The 15,360-nt window shown below is 50.9% G+C and overlaps 2 protein-coding genes across 2 annotated transcripts; both read right to left on the reverse strand.

Annotated features, from left to right (window-relative positions):
* Positions 1 to 7,471: 7,471 nt before the first annotated feature.
* Positions 7,472 to 9,446, reverse strand: COL26b_014256 (uncharacterized protein; the record flags this gene model as incomplete). The annotated part of the gene is made up of 3 exons (XM_053186832.1): positions 7,472 to 8,236; positions 8,307 to 8,681; positions 8,883 to 9,446. 3 exons carry the CDS (start codon positions 9,444 to 9,446, stop codon positions 7,472 to 7,474), a joined length of 1,704 nt encoding a protein of 567 aa, XP_053029222.1.
* A 4,506-nt stretch (positions 9,447 to 13,952) lies between these two features.
* COL26b_014257 (uncharacterized protein) lies at positions 13,953 to 14,565 on the reverse strand (the record flags this gene model as incomplete). Its single annotated transcript, XM_053186833.1, has 2 exons — positions 13,953 to 14,123; positions 14,179 to 14,565. The coding sequence occupies 2 exons, from the start codon at positions 14,563 to 14,565 to the stop codon at positions 13,953 to 13,955; spliced, it is 558 nt and encodes a 185-aa protein (XP_053029223.1).
* Between the last annotated feature and the right edge of the window lie 795 nt (positions 14,566 to 15,360).

Raw genomic sequence — 15,360 nt, forward strand, 5'->3', positions numbered from 1 at the left:
TGAGCTATTTGGTGAAACTTAGGTGCGGCAGAGCCACCCTCACGGGTATTGGCCACAAACCCATGGGTATCTCCCGATTTCTTGGTGTGCAATCGGTAGGTATCAATCCTTTCCGGTGGAACATCCCTTGAAAGTCACGTACCTACTGGATACCTATGGGAAGAATTCTTTGCATACGCGGCGACATTGGTTTCTTCCTCCTCCAGCCGCGAAGACGTGAGCCATATTCGAGCGCACCTCGATATCATCCGCCTACCAGACAAGTCCCAACTGCCTATCTTTCTCAACAGCATGTCTGAAAGGCCCCAGACACACCCCTCTCTAACTGAGCATCCGAGCAGCCTTGTAAGGGAAGACGTGTCGCAGCTTTACCCATCAGCAGGTCAACCTTTCGCTTCCAACTTCCTTGACCAAGTCTTTCCGGATATCTCCCACCTCCAGCCTCCATAGAAATTCGCATTTCCCAGTCCTGCAAACATCTTCCTTACCTATCGCCGCAAGAGCCCAACAAAGCCTTGTCACATCTCAAATGCCATTAACAGGCTTCAAAATCAACCAAGATCGTGCCGGCCAGGCCCTTTCCCTCTATCTCAACTACGGTAGTGCAACAGCCGCAGCAAAAGCGGGTGCGGCCACCGCAACTATTGCTGGACTTCGCAAATGCGGACCTCTGACCCCAAGGCGTTGGCTTTCAGCACTGTTCAAGTCTGTTGTATTATCTGAAGCGCATCCGCATGCCCGTCAGCCAGCCCCCCTGGAGGCCTCCAAGCACCCGGGGACTTCTCTACTTCGTTGCTCATTGTGAGCACTCATCGACTCTCATTTCCCTTCTTCGCCGTCACTCTCACCCTGAAATCTCTTCGGACAAGCCTGTCGCTTGACATCTGACGAGCAATAAGAACAGCAAGAGGAGAAAGCTGGAACCCGGACGCAGAGTCGCCCGCTTGTGAATACTGTCACATTTCCGAAGGCTTCCGCCAAGTCCCAAGTCGATGATCGAACAAAACAACCCCTCAACTGCTGGGCAACTGTTATGAATGGGACCAACAGCATCAGTCTGGACGAAATATTGTCCGACCTTGCCCGGACCCCACCCCCCTCCCCCCACGTTCTTGAGCTCGCAGCCTCGATCCAAGATCCCATATGACTCCTCGCAGGTTGTATACTCCGACAGCTTCTTCTCGGACCCATTCGGTTTCAAATCCCACAACCTGTTGTTAACCAGCATGGGGGCTGTTTCCGTCACCTTGGGGCTGGGCCTGCTAGACAGGCGCCACGAAGCCACATTCAAAGACTACATGACACCTTCGATTTTGAAATTCCCGAGCATGGAGGCATTGACCATGTGCCCATGATGCGCATCAAATCGCTGCAGGAGGCTCAGTAGCTGAACGAACTATCCGAGGTGATGAAGACGGCGCGTAACTAAAGAAGGCGCTGGAATTCGGATGGCATCCTCCCAAGATGGAGAACGGTTAGAGATCGCTTATTGTTGGTATTGATGGTGGTGCTGTATGCTGCCTCGGGTGCCACAAGGTATGAAAACGAAACAGAATTTGGCAAAGGTTATGCTGGCTCTGGTCAGTGCGATGATGCAGGCCAAACTCCCGAGAAGGACGTGGACGTCAAGCCGTTCAAGATTGCGAACCCCGAAAACATGATGGAGGAGTTCTGCAGTCCTCCTACCTCGGACAGTGATTACGATCAGCTGCTTTGAGGGTGCACAATACACTCCAACTTCGAACTAACGCGTTCAATCCTTCAGCGACATCATCATTGGTGCTCGCCCTCAAGGCACGTTTCTGCGGCCTCGGTGTCTACAGGCAGCTTTGTTGACAGCTTCGTTGGTGGCTTGAAGTCTAAATAAAACTCGCCCTGCATCTTTTTAGTAGTTCCAACGCTAGTTCTTCGTCCTGATTTTAGCTGACGTATCGTCAGACGATTACATGAACGATTAAACCGCCAAACTTGCGGCAAAGATAGCCTCTTCTCTTACGACAGCAGTGGCGTCATTTAACGGAAACATCAGAGCGGTTCTCTAAGAATTACAGGATGACTTCGTTGGCAGGCTCTGCAGGATTCGATCCAGGCGACGCAGTGGTTGATCCTTTGCATGGTCATGGCGGGTCACTGTCATGGTAGCGGGTTGAGTATACTGATGAATGATTTATCCTTTGGCCGATGCCAGGCAGTTGTAGCAAGCGCTCTCTGGGCATTATGAGAATGATCCCACCACCGACTCAGACAAGCTCTGATGAGAGGGCAGCCAGTATGCCACATGCCAAGGCACTAGAGAGAGGCTGCTTACAAGAGCTCGGCTTTGATTCATATCCAGTGCGAAGTTGAGTTGTATGACTTCTGCGGCGGCAAGCGCCTCGAGATTGAGGAACAGGAGGCGGTCAAGCACATGCGGACGATCATGTGCTGAATGGAGAGCAGGTTCGAGATTTTGGTCGATGAGAAGATCGTCGGTAATCCCAAGACTTATGAATGGGCTACATTGAACTCTTTGCGCAGCATGCCACGAAAAACTCCTGGCATTGAAGCCACAAAGACGGCCTTCCATGGTTTTCTAAACAGATATGTGTTTGGAAAGGGAGGTCTTTTGGATTGACAGATATAAGGCCAGGAGGGAGACCGCCGACAGTCAGAAAACTTGCCATCGGTTCAATCGAGCGACGAAGAAGCCCACAGATACCAGCGCTGCTCGCCAACGACTAACAATGCTCTCTGGGTGCAATGCTTTTCCAGCCAAGGTTTTCTTCGACACCGCCATCACTGCTTCTGCTTTGCTAACCGTCTTCTTAAGCACAGTCTCCCACGGCATCTCTGCCTCCATGCAGTTCATCTTATCGATCATCATGCTCTCGCAAAGACGCTAAAATATATTCGTCGATCCGCTAGCATCCGCTTTCCACATGAACCAGCTTACAACCCCCGCATTATGTGTGCGTGACGCAGCTTCCGCGTTGAATCATTGCTTTGACGGCTTGTGATGATCAGAAAATCCGAAGCAAATCACTTGATATGTGAAACAGAGATGCCAGAGCGAATTCTATGTCTATCTCAGCCGATAAATGTTCCGTGTCTCCTTTCCAGGCTTCATGACAACATGAGCCAGCGGCCGCCCGGCAGGGGCCTCAGCGAGATTGCTTCAGTGAGGGTAGATGATTGGCAGTTCCCCAAAGAGTCCGGGAAGGAGAGGCCGCCAAGCTTCGCGGCGTCCATATAAACTTACAACCGTGACGGCTGCTTGTCCACGGCAGGAAACAAAGCTTTGGGCCTGAGACCGTCCTCTTTATGCACAAGTCCCACCTCTCCTATTAGCCAGTATCTTGGATCCTCTTATCAGCGTCATGGTCATATGGCTATATGCTCTCGCTATGGAATACAGAATCAAAGTCAAAGTCAGTAAATCCCTCGCCTATGCCTGCAGAAAGGTTTCATCACGTCTACGAAAATTTGAAGCCAATCTCCATGTGAGCTGGGTCGGAGTACCAGCATCAGCATTGCGAAGTGCCTACGTACCATTCATCACAGCACTATAGCCGTCCCCGACTACCCTCCCAAGGGGTCCATCTGTGACCAAACCGGCGATTCGCCTTCTTAGCGCGTGATCCCTTGATTTTCTCGGCACATGATCCATCGAAGCCTCTTCCTACTACCGACTGCAGAATATTGCCCAGAACCTCAACAACACCGGTGCATCCGGAATTGGCCTACCTTGCCGTTCAAGCAACTTCTTGATCTGCTCAGAGCTTCTCCCATGCTTCTCGATGTCTAAAAGCGACGATCAAGTGCCCCGATGGCGCTGGACGTCCGCAATTGATCCACTAGACCGGCGTTGACGTATGCATGAACTCTGTTGACCAGTGCCTCATCTGGTGCGGAGATTTGCGACGCTGCCGAATGCGCATTCTATGATACACAAAATTGAAAAGGAGACAGCCGAGTGTTCAAGGCTTGCGGCGCTTTCGTCTGACATGAGCAGTCATGAAAGACTCAACACGAGTTGTCTCAAGATACTGACCCCCCATCCCCTCCCTATTCATTGACCCTGAAGTCAACTCCGGTCATGGTGGAGGCAGAACAATAGTAACATACGAGACCGCGTCGGGGAAGAGGTCAACAGCGACAACAGCGTCCTTTTTGGAATGAACACACAAGACAAGCCTGTGGCTTCGGAGACCATGCCAATCCTGGTCAAGATCGCTCCAAGCTACATCTCATTCAGACCCAAATACTGCGGTACACTCCGTGCCGGACGCTGGCATCAGCTTCACCCTTTAATGAGTCATAGCCGGTGGCGTTCTCCGTCCGCGGAAGCGTGCTGTCGATAACCGGATCGTTATGACAGCCAACAAGAAATTTGTCTGCGAAGGATAAGGTTCGCAGGTTTTGCATCCACGCAGCCTAATCCAGGCGTAATGATTGAGATTTATAGCAATGGATCGCATGTTGGACGGCGAAATAGTGAATTAAACGAAGCCAGCTCAGCTGAAGATCGGTATGCGCAGCCTTAACTCCGATTAAGCAGAAGAAGAACAGCGGGAAGGGAGGAGCAGGTAGGTCTTTCTGGTCGGCCAGCGAGCAAAGTGGACTCGTAAGAAAAAGGACTTTGTTTGAAGAGAGAATGTCAAGCAATGCTTCCCGGAGTGATGCGGCTCGAGATTGTTCTGCCAGTCTCACCATCATTGGGGACGTCGATACTTCGCATTGTTCAGTAAGACACTTGCTAAGAGCGTCATCTTACATTCGCAAGTAGCCGCTGGCGCTGCAGCCACCTTAGAGGAGTCTCTCACGCTGAGAAAAGCTGTGAATGAGACAATACAAGGTTGGTGAAAAATAGCAGACTGAGTGATGCCGGGACTTGTATCACTGTGATTTTTTTTGATCTCTTTGACCTCTCCAGAGGGTGTTTTCATGAGTATATGTGACATTGCGATGATGAACTGGGTACAGCCTGTATTGGCAATGGCCGAATACCTGATGGCGAGTTGGATTGGTTGAAGCTCTGAGATAATGTCCGCTTCAACAAACCTGGAGGAAAGTTGCTGCGAGTTAAGTCGAACCCATCGAGTTCATGGTAGTGTCTTGGAAACAGGGACAGATCAAAAGCACCACGAGTGTAAGGGGTTGGGAAGAGTGAGTCAATACATGCCTCCACTTTCGTCATTTTCTCGGCCTCTGCAGCTCGGATCTGCTTGTTAGGGAATGTGATGACGGAGAGAATAGGAAGAAAAAGAGACAAAACTTCTTTCTTGAAGCCTGAAAGAATGCCAAGCGTGTCAGCTCAGTCCTAGACGTGCTCCATTGCGTGATTTGCTGACCAGAATCCTCTCCTGGGAACGGATGAACCGAGGCGTTTGACCGAGCTGCAACAGAATATTTCTGATGGTGGTTCTCATCATATTCATTGCCTCTGCGATCTTGTTCCTTGAGGATTCGATCTTGCCCTTCTGTTGTCTCCTATGATGAATGCGAGAGGCTTTCTAAGCAACAAGAATGGACCGCCTCGGACTGATTGTCAGAAACCACCATAGCACAGGCGCATACAGGGATCATACTCGCAACAGAGTACATATTCCTCAGATTATACCCTATTAAAGTTCTTTTTCATGTTTTTGCTAGAGCCCGCAAATGACACCGCACGTCATGACGATTCCTGAGACAGACATGGCCATGAGCATCGCCTGGTGATGCGCATTCCATGTTATCCTTTGGCGGCTCCGCGATAATACACAAAGAGAAATGCTTTGCTCCAGCAAACACACCTGAGATTGAACCAAGGTTCTCATATTGACGGTCGTCGTTATCTGCCGGAGCCAAACACCTTCACTCGTTTCAAAGCCACAGCACACTTACAAGAACTCCGTCCCGCCAACAACTCACACTTTGACGTCGTCCTAAGAATAAGAAAGAAATAACCCGGCGGTCCCTGTAATGTCAGTTCCGCCCGAGGAGGTCATCCATGTGGCTCTAGATGCCGGGTCGGTGCGTGGTTTGAAACCCCTGTTGCTGCCCTGTCTATTCCCTGCAAGCAACACTTGTCCTGGGGCCATGACGCACTCAGGCGACATACTTGCACTGTTGAATGCGTCGCGTTGCGCGCCGGGCAACGTCACTGCCAAGACGAATTGATACAATATGGCACGGCACGTCTTTGGTTGTTGTCAGCCTTCTGCAACAACTGGGGCTCATACTGTATGTGGCAGGATAAGCAGTACCTCAACCCAGGCGCAATCATTTGATAAGGTTCCACCATATCAACGCCATCAAAGGCATCATTTCAGCGCGGAAGGTGAGACCTATTCCGGCCGGAGGGCAAAACAAAGCGACATTCTTGACGATGGCTGACGTCGAATTTCCGGAGGCTACGGTTATTGGGACAGACAACTTGTTCGTTCAAGAAAACAGTGGAATGAAAACGGGTGGATCTAAGCAAATGCCGTCCTAAGGAGTATTGCACGGTAAGGTGTTGAGTGGAAAGAATGTCTCAACAAGACTGAGTATGATCCATTTTTGGCAAACACCTTTGGTGTCTCAGTGATGATGAGACGACAGGATACGATTGGGAAATGACCGCCGACGTCATTGTTTACTCGGGCGTTGCGGTGGTGTTTGTACCTTCGTTGGACTTTACCCATCTTCAAAATGGCACCGCAGTCGGGCAACCAAGGAGCACGGCTGGCGACCAGTCTCGAAAGTGTGTCTAGCTGAAGGTTCATCGAAGAGCTCAGTTCTCGGCAATTGCGTAACAAGTCAGAATTTCGTCCTTGGAGATGCTAGAGACGAAAAACTGAGGGAATTGCAGCAAACCTTTATGTGGCTTTGACGAAACTTTGGAATGGTAAGACGGCGCCGGCAGCTTCTTGGGTGGTAATCATATGGCTTCGACACAGAAGGAAGATTCGCAATGTGTCAATAAGGTATGCTTCAAATGTAAGTAGACAAAAGTGCGGGGGAGGTTAAATCAGAAGGGCTTTTACAGCAGTGAATAAGGTTGCAGCCGCTTTTGTGGGAGATGGCGCAAGGTCTGTCGCACGGGGACGTCCAGCAGAACTAGGGCGCTGTATTGACATGAAAGGTAACAAAGCAGTCTCACATTGTGAATGTGAGTCTGAGGTGGCTTGACTGGACTTATTCTCCCGATCATATGGCCCCAGGCCTCACTGGTCGCAGATAGACCAAGTTCCATTCTTCCAGAGTGAGGACGGTGTGGGGCTACAATGATCTGTGGCCTTACTCAACCCGCGAGTGACAAGGTACTCGTAGATGGCTTGAAAAACGAAAGATGACTGACACCATGACGGTTTGCTTTCCGATGTTACCGATCTGCTAAACATGCAATCATGACCCATTCATACATAAGCCCGCTTCTAAGCTTGTTCTGCATCCGTCTCTCAAAAATAAGCCACAACCTCTGGGTTCGCGTCGCCCTTCTCACCCGACCATCCTCCCGCATGCATATCTAGACCAACGCTGAAATACTGTCAAGAGCTTGCTTCGTGTAGACCTGGGTGGCGTTCAGGTCCGCTACAAGCGTGTGATATGCCCAGCCAGTCTCCAACAAGACTTTGTTTCGGCGAAAGTCTCCCCTTCGACCCTCGATCTCGACTTTTAGTGATTCTTGAAGCGCCTTCGCGTTGACTAGACTCTTCTCTGTCTCTGCGATCCACTTTTGCCTCTCCGCTGAAGTGTGCTCGGTTACGGCTGATGTTTTGTCCACAATACCCTCAAAGAAGGCAACGTCACTATCGGCTGCGCGCTGCTTCAAAAGAAGGGTTGTATCCTCTGCCAACTCTCTCGTGATAATTGTCTCAAGTGCGTTGATCTTGACAGACAACTCAGTTGGGCTACATCCCAAGTTGCGCACAATATCCTCGTTGATTTGTTTTAGTGCATCGCCAACAACTTCGCTCTTGTGCTTCAGAGTCGACTGAACAGTGTTGAGGAGTGGCCGGAGGCCGGGACAAGCTGCACCGACAAGTCTGGCGACGGCGTTCTGGGAACTCGGATTGCCGATGGCCAGGTCTGATTCTTTCTGTGCCTGATTGGGAATTCCGTCCTGTAAACCAAGTTGCTGAGCAAAATCACCAGACAAAATCTTCTGCAGATCTCGCTGGGTCACCTCAACATCAAATTGGGCCAGATCGCTCTGCTCCGTGCAGATGAAAGTTGCAAGGGCAAGAGCAAGGATACCGCTGCTGGTCTTGATTCGTTGTTCGGTACGGGGCTGCTATCCAAGGATCAGTATTTGCTTGAATTAATGGGGCCGCTACGTGATGTGATGAAGGAAGACATACCAGTGATGTGTATGTTATCGGCTGCTCAAGATCTACCAGCTGCCGCGCCTTGATCCATGGCTCAATCCAGGCTTTGATCACATCTAACTCGGTCGCGGGCTCTGCCGTATCGCAAACGTCGACTTGTGGTACAGACCGTTTGAGATGTACGACGATCCAGCTGCTACGGGATTCCAGCCGCAGCAGAACGACCAAGTTGTCCGGAAGGCAAGCCGTAACTTCCTGCTCTGCATATCGTTCAAAAGGTTCCCGGGGGTCGAAGATGTGGAACGTGGGCTTCACTTTGTTGAGCGTCAGAAGAGCATCGACGCAGGCCCCAATTCCGTTGGCTCCAAGGTCTTCGCCGAGAGCGAGGGATACCATCGTATCGCGAGTCTGGTGGAGGAGTGGCGTTGTCGAGGAGCTGTGGCGTTGCCTTTTCGACGAAGGTGTTTGGCTCGTGGTGACATTGAGGGATGTGCGGTGTTTGCCACTTCGGGTGGGGGTTGATTGTGGCTGGCAGTGAGGCGGTCAGCATGCTTGGAAACGAGACAAGCAGGGCGTTTGTGCGCGCAGATGGGGATAGGGTATAATTACTTGGATCACTGGCTGCTTGGGCAACTCAGGCGGCAGCGCATTCATGCCTGCAGCTTTGTTCAGGTCTTGCGTAGTAATGCCACGGTCTCGGGCTTGCATAAGAGAAGCTCCACGACGGTCGGTCGAGCAGCGTCGGACGAGGCGCAGAGCATCTAGCCAGCGAGGATGTGTGTTGGCGAAAGCGGCAAGAGCATCGAAGAACGGTCGACCGTGGTCCAGGCGAAACCAGAAGGCAATGGTGCCAGGTGTGACCTTCCACGTGAGGCAGCACTTCTCTAGCTTGTTTGGGGAGCGTGTGTGTAGGGTTGCCGGATCATGGTCGACGTCCAAGGCTCGAATGACGACTTGCTGAGTAGCGTGCGACAGTGACGCCCGTAGGTCTGACAAGTCGATGGAGGCCTCGACGTCTCTCTCTAGGCTTTCAAGGCTGGAGACGATGTTGGCCGCCCAGATGCCATGTTCAGATTCGTCCTCGGGCTCGAGAGTGACGCCCCGCTCGAAGCCGACGATGGCGTCTTTGATGTTGGGCGCAAGAGAGATATCCGCTTCGCTAGAGTTATCCATGCTTCGTTGGGGTGGCATTGATTGCCGAGATCGTGATTGATTGCAGACGAGAGGAAAAAGACAAACAGGGCCGCCTTGGGCGGGCGGGCATCGGCAGCAGGATGCAAAACAACGACGTCGGTTTGGTTGAGGAAGGCAGTCGGTGGTGAATGGTTTTGGAAAGAAAGAGCGATGGGGGAGGGCAAAGAAGAGGCACTGCTCCTGTGGAATTATTCTATGCGTTTGCTTTGTATCGATAGCTCTGGAGGATACCAGAGGTAACTGTGTGGTACAGGTGTATGAGTGCTGCTGGCAGCGACTCTACTTCTGGCAGTGATTCCACTTCTAGCAGTGACTCCACTTCTAGCAGCGACTCCACTTCTGGCAGCGACTCCACTCTAGCCCCCGCATAGCAGCGACTTAATCAAATGGCAACGACGTGATCTAACCTGGATGGAAATTTTCGGCCGCAACAACATGATGAGGGAGACAATCGACACTCCACGACCACCAAACTCACGTCTACCAACGCACGTTCATGATCCAGCGCGTCGGAAGCGGTCCTCGGCCCCGCAGGTCACTACCACACAGTGTACAGGCCATTCCTTGACCGACAACATCGGCAATCGCACCTCACTGATGCCACCCCCATTGCCATCCTTTTTGGGCAACTTCACGCCTTGGAGGATTTGTAGCTAGACAAGACTGCATTTTCTGCCATATTTCTTCCTCCTCATCCGAGTTATTTTGCCTTGAGATGCTACCTTTCTCGCGGCTTGATGAAGACCGCAGCACGCCAGATTTGAGTCCTGCCGACACATGATGCTGAAGATGGAAAGAACTGCTTTGACACCATTGGGCAAGCGACTTGCACTCCAGGCACCAATGACTTGCGGATTGACGCGGTACTTCGACGAGCCGCCGATTGAGGCTCCATCTTCTCAATCACCGAGCGGAACAGAACGGGCCTTGACAAGGCCTTGAAACGACTTTTGCTATCCACTCATCATCCCTGGAAGCCGCCTTGAGCATTCATCACGATAATTGTAGCAAACTCCAGGACGTGTTGACTTCTTCACCCGTTTGCACCGCTATGCCCACCCAGCCTCCCTGCGAGTCTTCTCGCAGCATTGTTTGCCCCGTCCTGCAGATTACCACAGCCCCAAAATTGTGCCTTCGCGTCACCGCTTGCAAGTCGCCAAATGTAGCTTTCGCGTCATTGTCACCACCGTCTTCTCTGTGCTGACGTGTATCCACCGGATACAGCAACAACAAAAGATGTCCAGAATGGCACACGGCTCCAAGCACCCCAATCATCGCAATCGGTTGTGTCGTTGGCTCTTTCGATTCATCGGGCGGAGCTTCCATCTCACTCGCCCACTGGTATGCAAATGTTCCCCGGAAAGTTGCACCGGAGCTGCCGTGGTAGATATCTCTTGGCTCTTCCTAAAACATCTGGCGATGCATGCAAAATCATTGGCTTGATCACATTTCATCTTTCAGCCTTCTACGTCGTCCGTAGTATTGCACGTCATGAGCTCTCGCACGCCATCGGCAGCCGAACCGTCATGTAAATCAACCTCGCTACGACTTGCCTCTGCGCTTGCTTCTACCAGTCTCCTGCGCTCGCTTATCACAAGCTTGGCGACTCGTGGGCTCGTCACTGTGCGTATCGTGCGCCCAGGCAATAAATGAAGTTGTGGGCGACAGTTGTGACGCCCCGCATATCCGGACGCAATTATCGGCACATATACTCTCCCGCGAATCCAACTACTCGACTGTGAAGTTACAATCACTCCAAGAGACAGTCCACAATTCCACCTTTGGGAACGTGACTGCTGCTAAGATGACTTGCCAGGAACACCTGCGGGGCTTGCTAGGTCGACGTCTCGTTCGACGCAATAGAAGAGAGCTCTAACCAATTTGTTGCTCACACTCACAATACAACGTCTGCTACCAGCTGACTATATCAATATCATTTTGTCAGCCCGCCGGTTCCACATATGCTTTGGTGATTCATAGGAGACCATGCCAACAAGATTTCGGATATGAAGAGTCAAATAACAGACTTCATGCATTAAAGCCTTTCGGAACACTAGACAGTGGAATCCATCACTATCTGTAGGACGTCGATATCCTGTCTAAGTCCATCATCTACTGCAGGACCTGTGTTTTTCATTTTAATGCCTGATGGTTATAGAATGATTCTTTTCGTGGAATTCCAAGTTAGACCATGATGTTATTCCAAAGGCCTACTGGAACTGGAGAGAAGCAGATAAGAAAACAGGCCACCAGAGTCTCAGAGACGAAGCGGCTGATCACGTAATAGTGCGCCTCACTCAGAACTTCCCTTCCTCACTCACCACTTCACATTCTCACTCACATCCTCACTCATATCCTCACTTATATCCTCACTCATATCCTCACTCGCACGCATTCGGCGCTTCCATCGCTCGATGTATTACTCAAATTTATTTGAGAATGACACAACTAGAACTACGAAAGCTTGGGGGACATAAATCAGATGATTGAGGTGGAGGAACGAGCAATTTCAGGTGCCATTGACAAGAAGGCGGCAGCTGTCCGGGAAGACCACCTTCTGCGAGGACGTTTGAACAACGCAATATCTGCAAGAAACACTTAAGCGCAGGACTCATTACGCTTTGCTGGACTCGGAAGGTTTGGAAGACGGAGGTGTCATTCAGCAGCCCTAGCCCGAGATCGGAACAGTTTATGCTTAGGATACGAATTCGATGACCAGTCCCCACGAGAGAGATACCGAACTGTAGGCAAAACCGGCAAGACACAAAGATGACAGGTTCGTTAAGGTTATAAGATAGTGGGACGATAAATGACGTACTCATGCTCTTTCGTATATCGGAAAGGTCTTGAGCTTCATCTCTGCCACCTGTGATAGGTTCTTGCTGACTAACAGCTTGAGCTCTGCGCTTGACTTTTATCATGTTCCGGTCTAGAGTCCGCTCCGCCCTGAAATTCGAATCCTGCTTCCTTGTCCGAAACACATCGTTACTCTCCTTATCAGACGCCCAGACAAGAAGTTTTCCCCCTCAGGAAATCGGTCTCAGGATTTCATGTCCGCCTATATAGATGAGGCCCTGCATTTCAAGACTTTTATGCTGGCGTGTCCTTCTTGACACGAGCGTCCGTCTATCCAGCTCTTGTTCTCGGTCGCTTGTCAACATTGACTCGCTTAGGCCATGGAAACACATTTGCGCAACGAGAGAGATCCCTCAACTGATTTTGGAGAACTTAAGGACATATTGCTTCAAGCAATTCATGTGATGTGAGAACTGGGCTCGCGCGGCATATCCGATGGTGTGGTCGGCGAGAGGACAGATTGGGCCTAAACATGCATAAGAAGATCAACGTCGGGCAGTTTTAGGAACTGGCGCGTCTCGAACTAGCATACAACCGGTATGGGGGCATATCCATGTGTGTATTGAATATTTGATTTCATAGATTAGTTGTCAGCATAAGTAGATTATATTAATGAGGGCAAAGATACGGTGAAGACTTATTAACATATCACGACGCTTACCACCCAAGTCTGAGTTCCTGGCGTGAGGCGATCTTAAGTCGCGTTTGCGAGACTACCGTGATGTGAACTTTGATGCACACTCGCCAAATCAGCTGGTTGACCACTGGGAGCCATGTTTGAGTGTCTCTGTCTGTCTTTGCTTGCAGAAACATGAGAAGAAGAGGATGACATACTTGGGGATTGGTGCCGGAAATGGCTAAGGCTTGCTCCAGACATTTGACAGCCGATACTGCGAGTTGGCATCAATAAATAGTGCCAAAAGCATATTCGCTAGTATGGGGAACATGCAACAATCAATTTAAGGGGATGTGTGTCGGCTGGTGCATCATGCATCGTGAAGCGTTAGGCGAGTCGAGCCACAAGTTTCGAGATCCAGGATGAGACTAGATGGTGGAATTCATCACCGTCGGATGCATCTGTGGCAATCAATGACGTGCAAGATGAGCAATCTAGGAATTTTGTATGCGTCCACAGTCCAGCGGATGGAATATGAGAGCAAGATCGAACCATGATCTAGCGAGATGAATGTGCAGCTCAGGGTGAAAAAAAGATGTGTAGCAGGCGAGAAGTTTGAACTGGAATCTACAGATTAGACAGAGATGGAGGGACGTGGAGGGAATTAAAATGAGTGGTTCGGTTTGAGGAGATGATGTTGGGGACTTGAGTGGCATTTGCTCTGCACCATGACTTGGAATGTCAATTTGGAGATAGAAAAGAGTACCTAGCTGTCTATCGGTCTGAGAGGCTGTGGCAAATGACCGTCTGATCTATTCCAGTTGTGTATCTCGAGGCCATTCCGAACCATGCTCGCGATGATGTCACCTCGTTGAACCCGTCGGCATAGACAACATCTGTCATCTGTCCTATGAACAATGAACAAAAGCTCCCTCGACATCATATCAGGTGGTGAGTAAATGCGGAAGCATGCGAATGTTTCCACCACAACACCCACCAAAAGCGCGCGACCTTCAATGAATAAGTCCAACTGACGTTGCAACCACTATCACGAACAAGCAGGCAAGGATGGCCGACATGCAAATCGTGTCGCAGACCTTGAAGTCTTCGGTACAGGTGTCGTGGGCCTGCTCGATCATCGTTTGTTTCATTTCGGTAATCTTGGTGATCCACGTTGCTCTTGTCTGCCAAGGGAAAAGCTTTAGCAACATGAAAAACGTGAGAGTCAGGGACACGGACCTCGCGGGCGGACACAACATCTCTGGCAACTTCTCTAGCCTGGCATTTGCCGAGACCACATTCGACCAGATACTCGCAAAGCTCGAGTCCCGAAAGCGAATGCAGTTCAGCGCCAGTCCAGGCAACGGGGTGCTTGAGCGCAGTTTGGCGAAAATCGAGGGCGGCGTTGAGCCATCGGCGCGTGGAGTCTATGTCGGCAGCTGTATCAGGAAGATTCTGGGCGAGATTAGAAATATGGTCGTTGAGAGAATGCTGCAAGGCGCCGTCAGCAGCAGAGGGTGGCCAAGTTGTGGCGAGGCCGTACTGCTCTGCCTGATTCAGCGCGGCAGTAACTGCGTCACGGGGAGGCTCCAAGACCACGTTGCGGGTTTTCGCGTCAACCGACATGATCGAGAAGCAACGAGCGCGAGGGCCTTTCCGGTGTGAGTTGTCGTGTTGAGCAGTTTCGGATTGGCCACGGGGGCAAGGGAGCGTGTTGCTGGAGTCGGTGGTTGGAATGTGGACAAGAGAAGAATCGCAGAGGAGAACCGAATTTGGCAGAAGTTACTGCTCGGACTCACCAAAGATTTTGTTGTCGGAAAGAACAAGGGGTGGGGGATATCAAGCCGGGAGGCAGGTACGCAAATTTTTCACTTGGCTTAGAATTGGAAAGAGCAATGGAGGCAGGCAGGTATGGACGACATATCACGACCTTCCCCACTATCTCCGGCGGGCACGAGCGGGCTCGAGCGGTTGAGCAACGGATCGAAAACGACCATCTCGCTTGATGCCCGGTTTCGTCTTGTCATCTTGCAGCATGTCATCTAGCATACTTGTCGTTTGTTGTATGTCTGTGTCGGCCTTCTGACTCTGGGGAAGAGGTGTGCTCATAGACGCGTTGCGCAGATTCCCTACCCAATTCGCGGCTTGTTCCTGCCCAAGCCGGGCATCATTCTCTTCCTGTTGAGCTGAGTCGTAATGACGCATCCCTTTGCATCTGTGGATTCTTGAGGGCTACACGTTGCGTTGCGTGAAGTCATTGCAGCGTTTCTTGGGCAACCATTAGCGAAACAGGAGTGGTTTTTTCCCTATCTGCAACAAAAAGTGGTTTGAGTTCGCGTGCATCTTCCAGTCAGGCCGTCTCGGGCGCCGCCGAGGATTTCCCATTTTGAGGTGCAGCTCGGGTAATCCTCTCTGGCCAAA

This window comes from Colletotrichum chrysophilum, assembly GCF_026319265.1.
Source record: "Colletotrichum chrysophilum strain AFK26 chromosome Unknown scaffold_321, whole genome shotgun sequence".
Taxonomy (NCBI): Eukaryota; Fungi; Ascomycota; class Sordariomycetes; order Glomerellales; family Glomerellaceae; genus Colletotrichum; species Colletotrichum chrysophilum.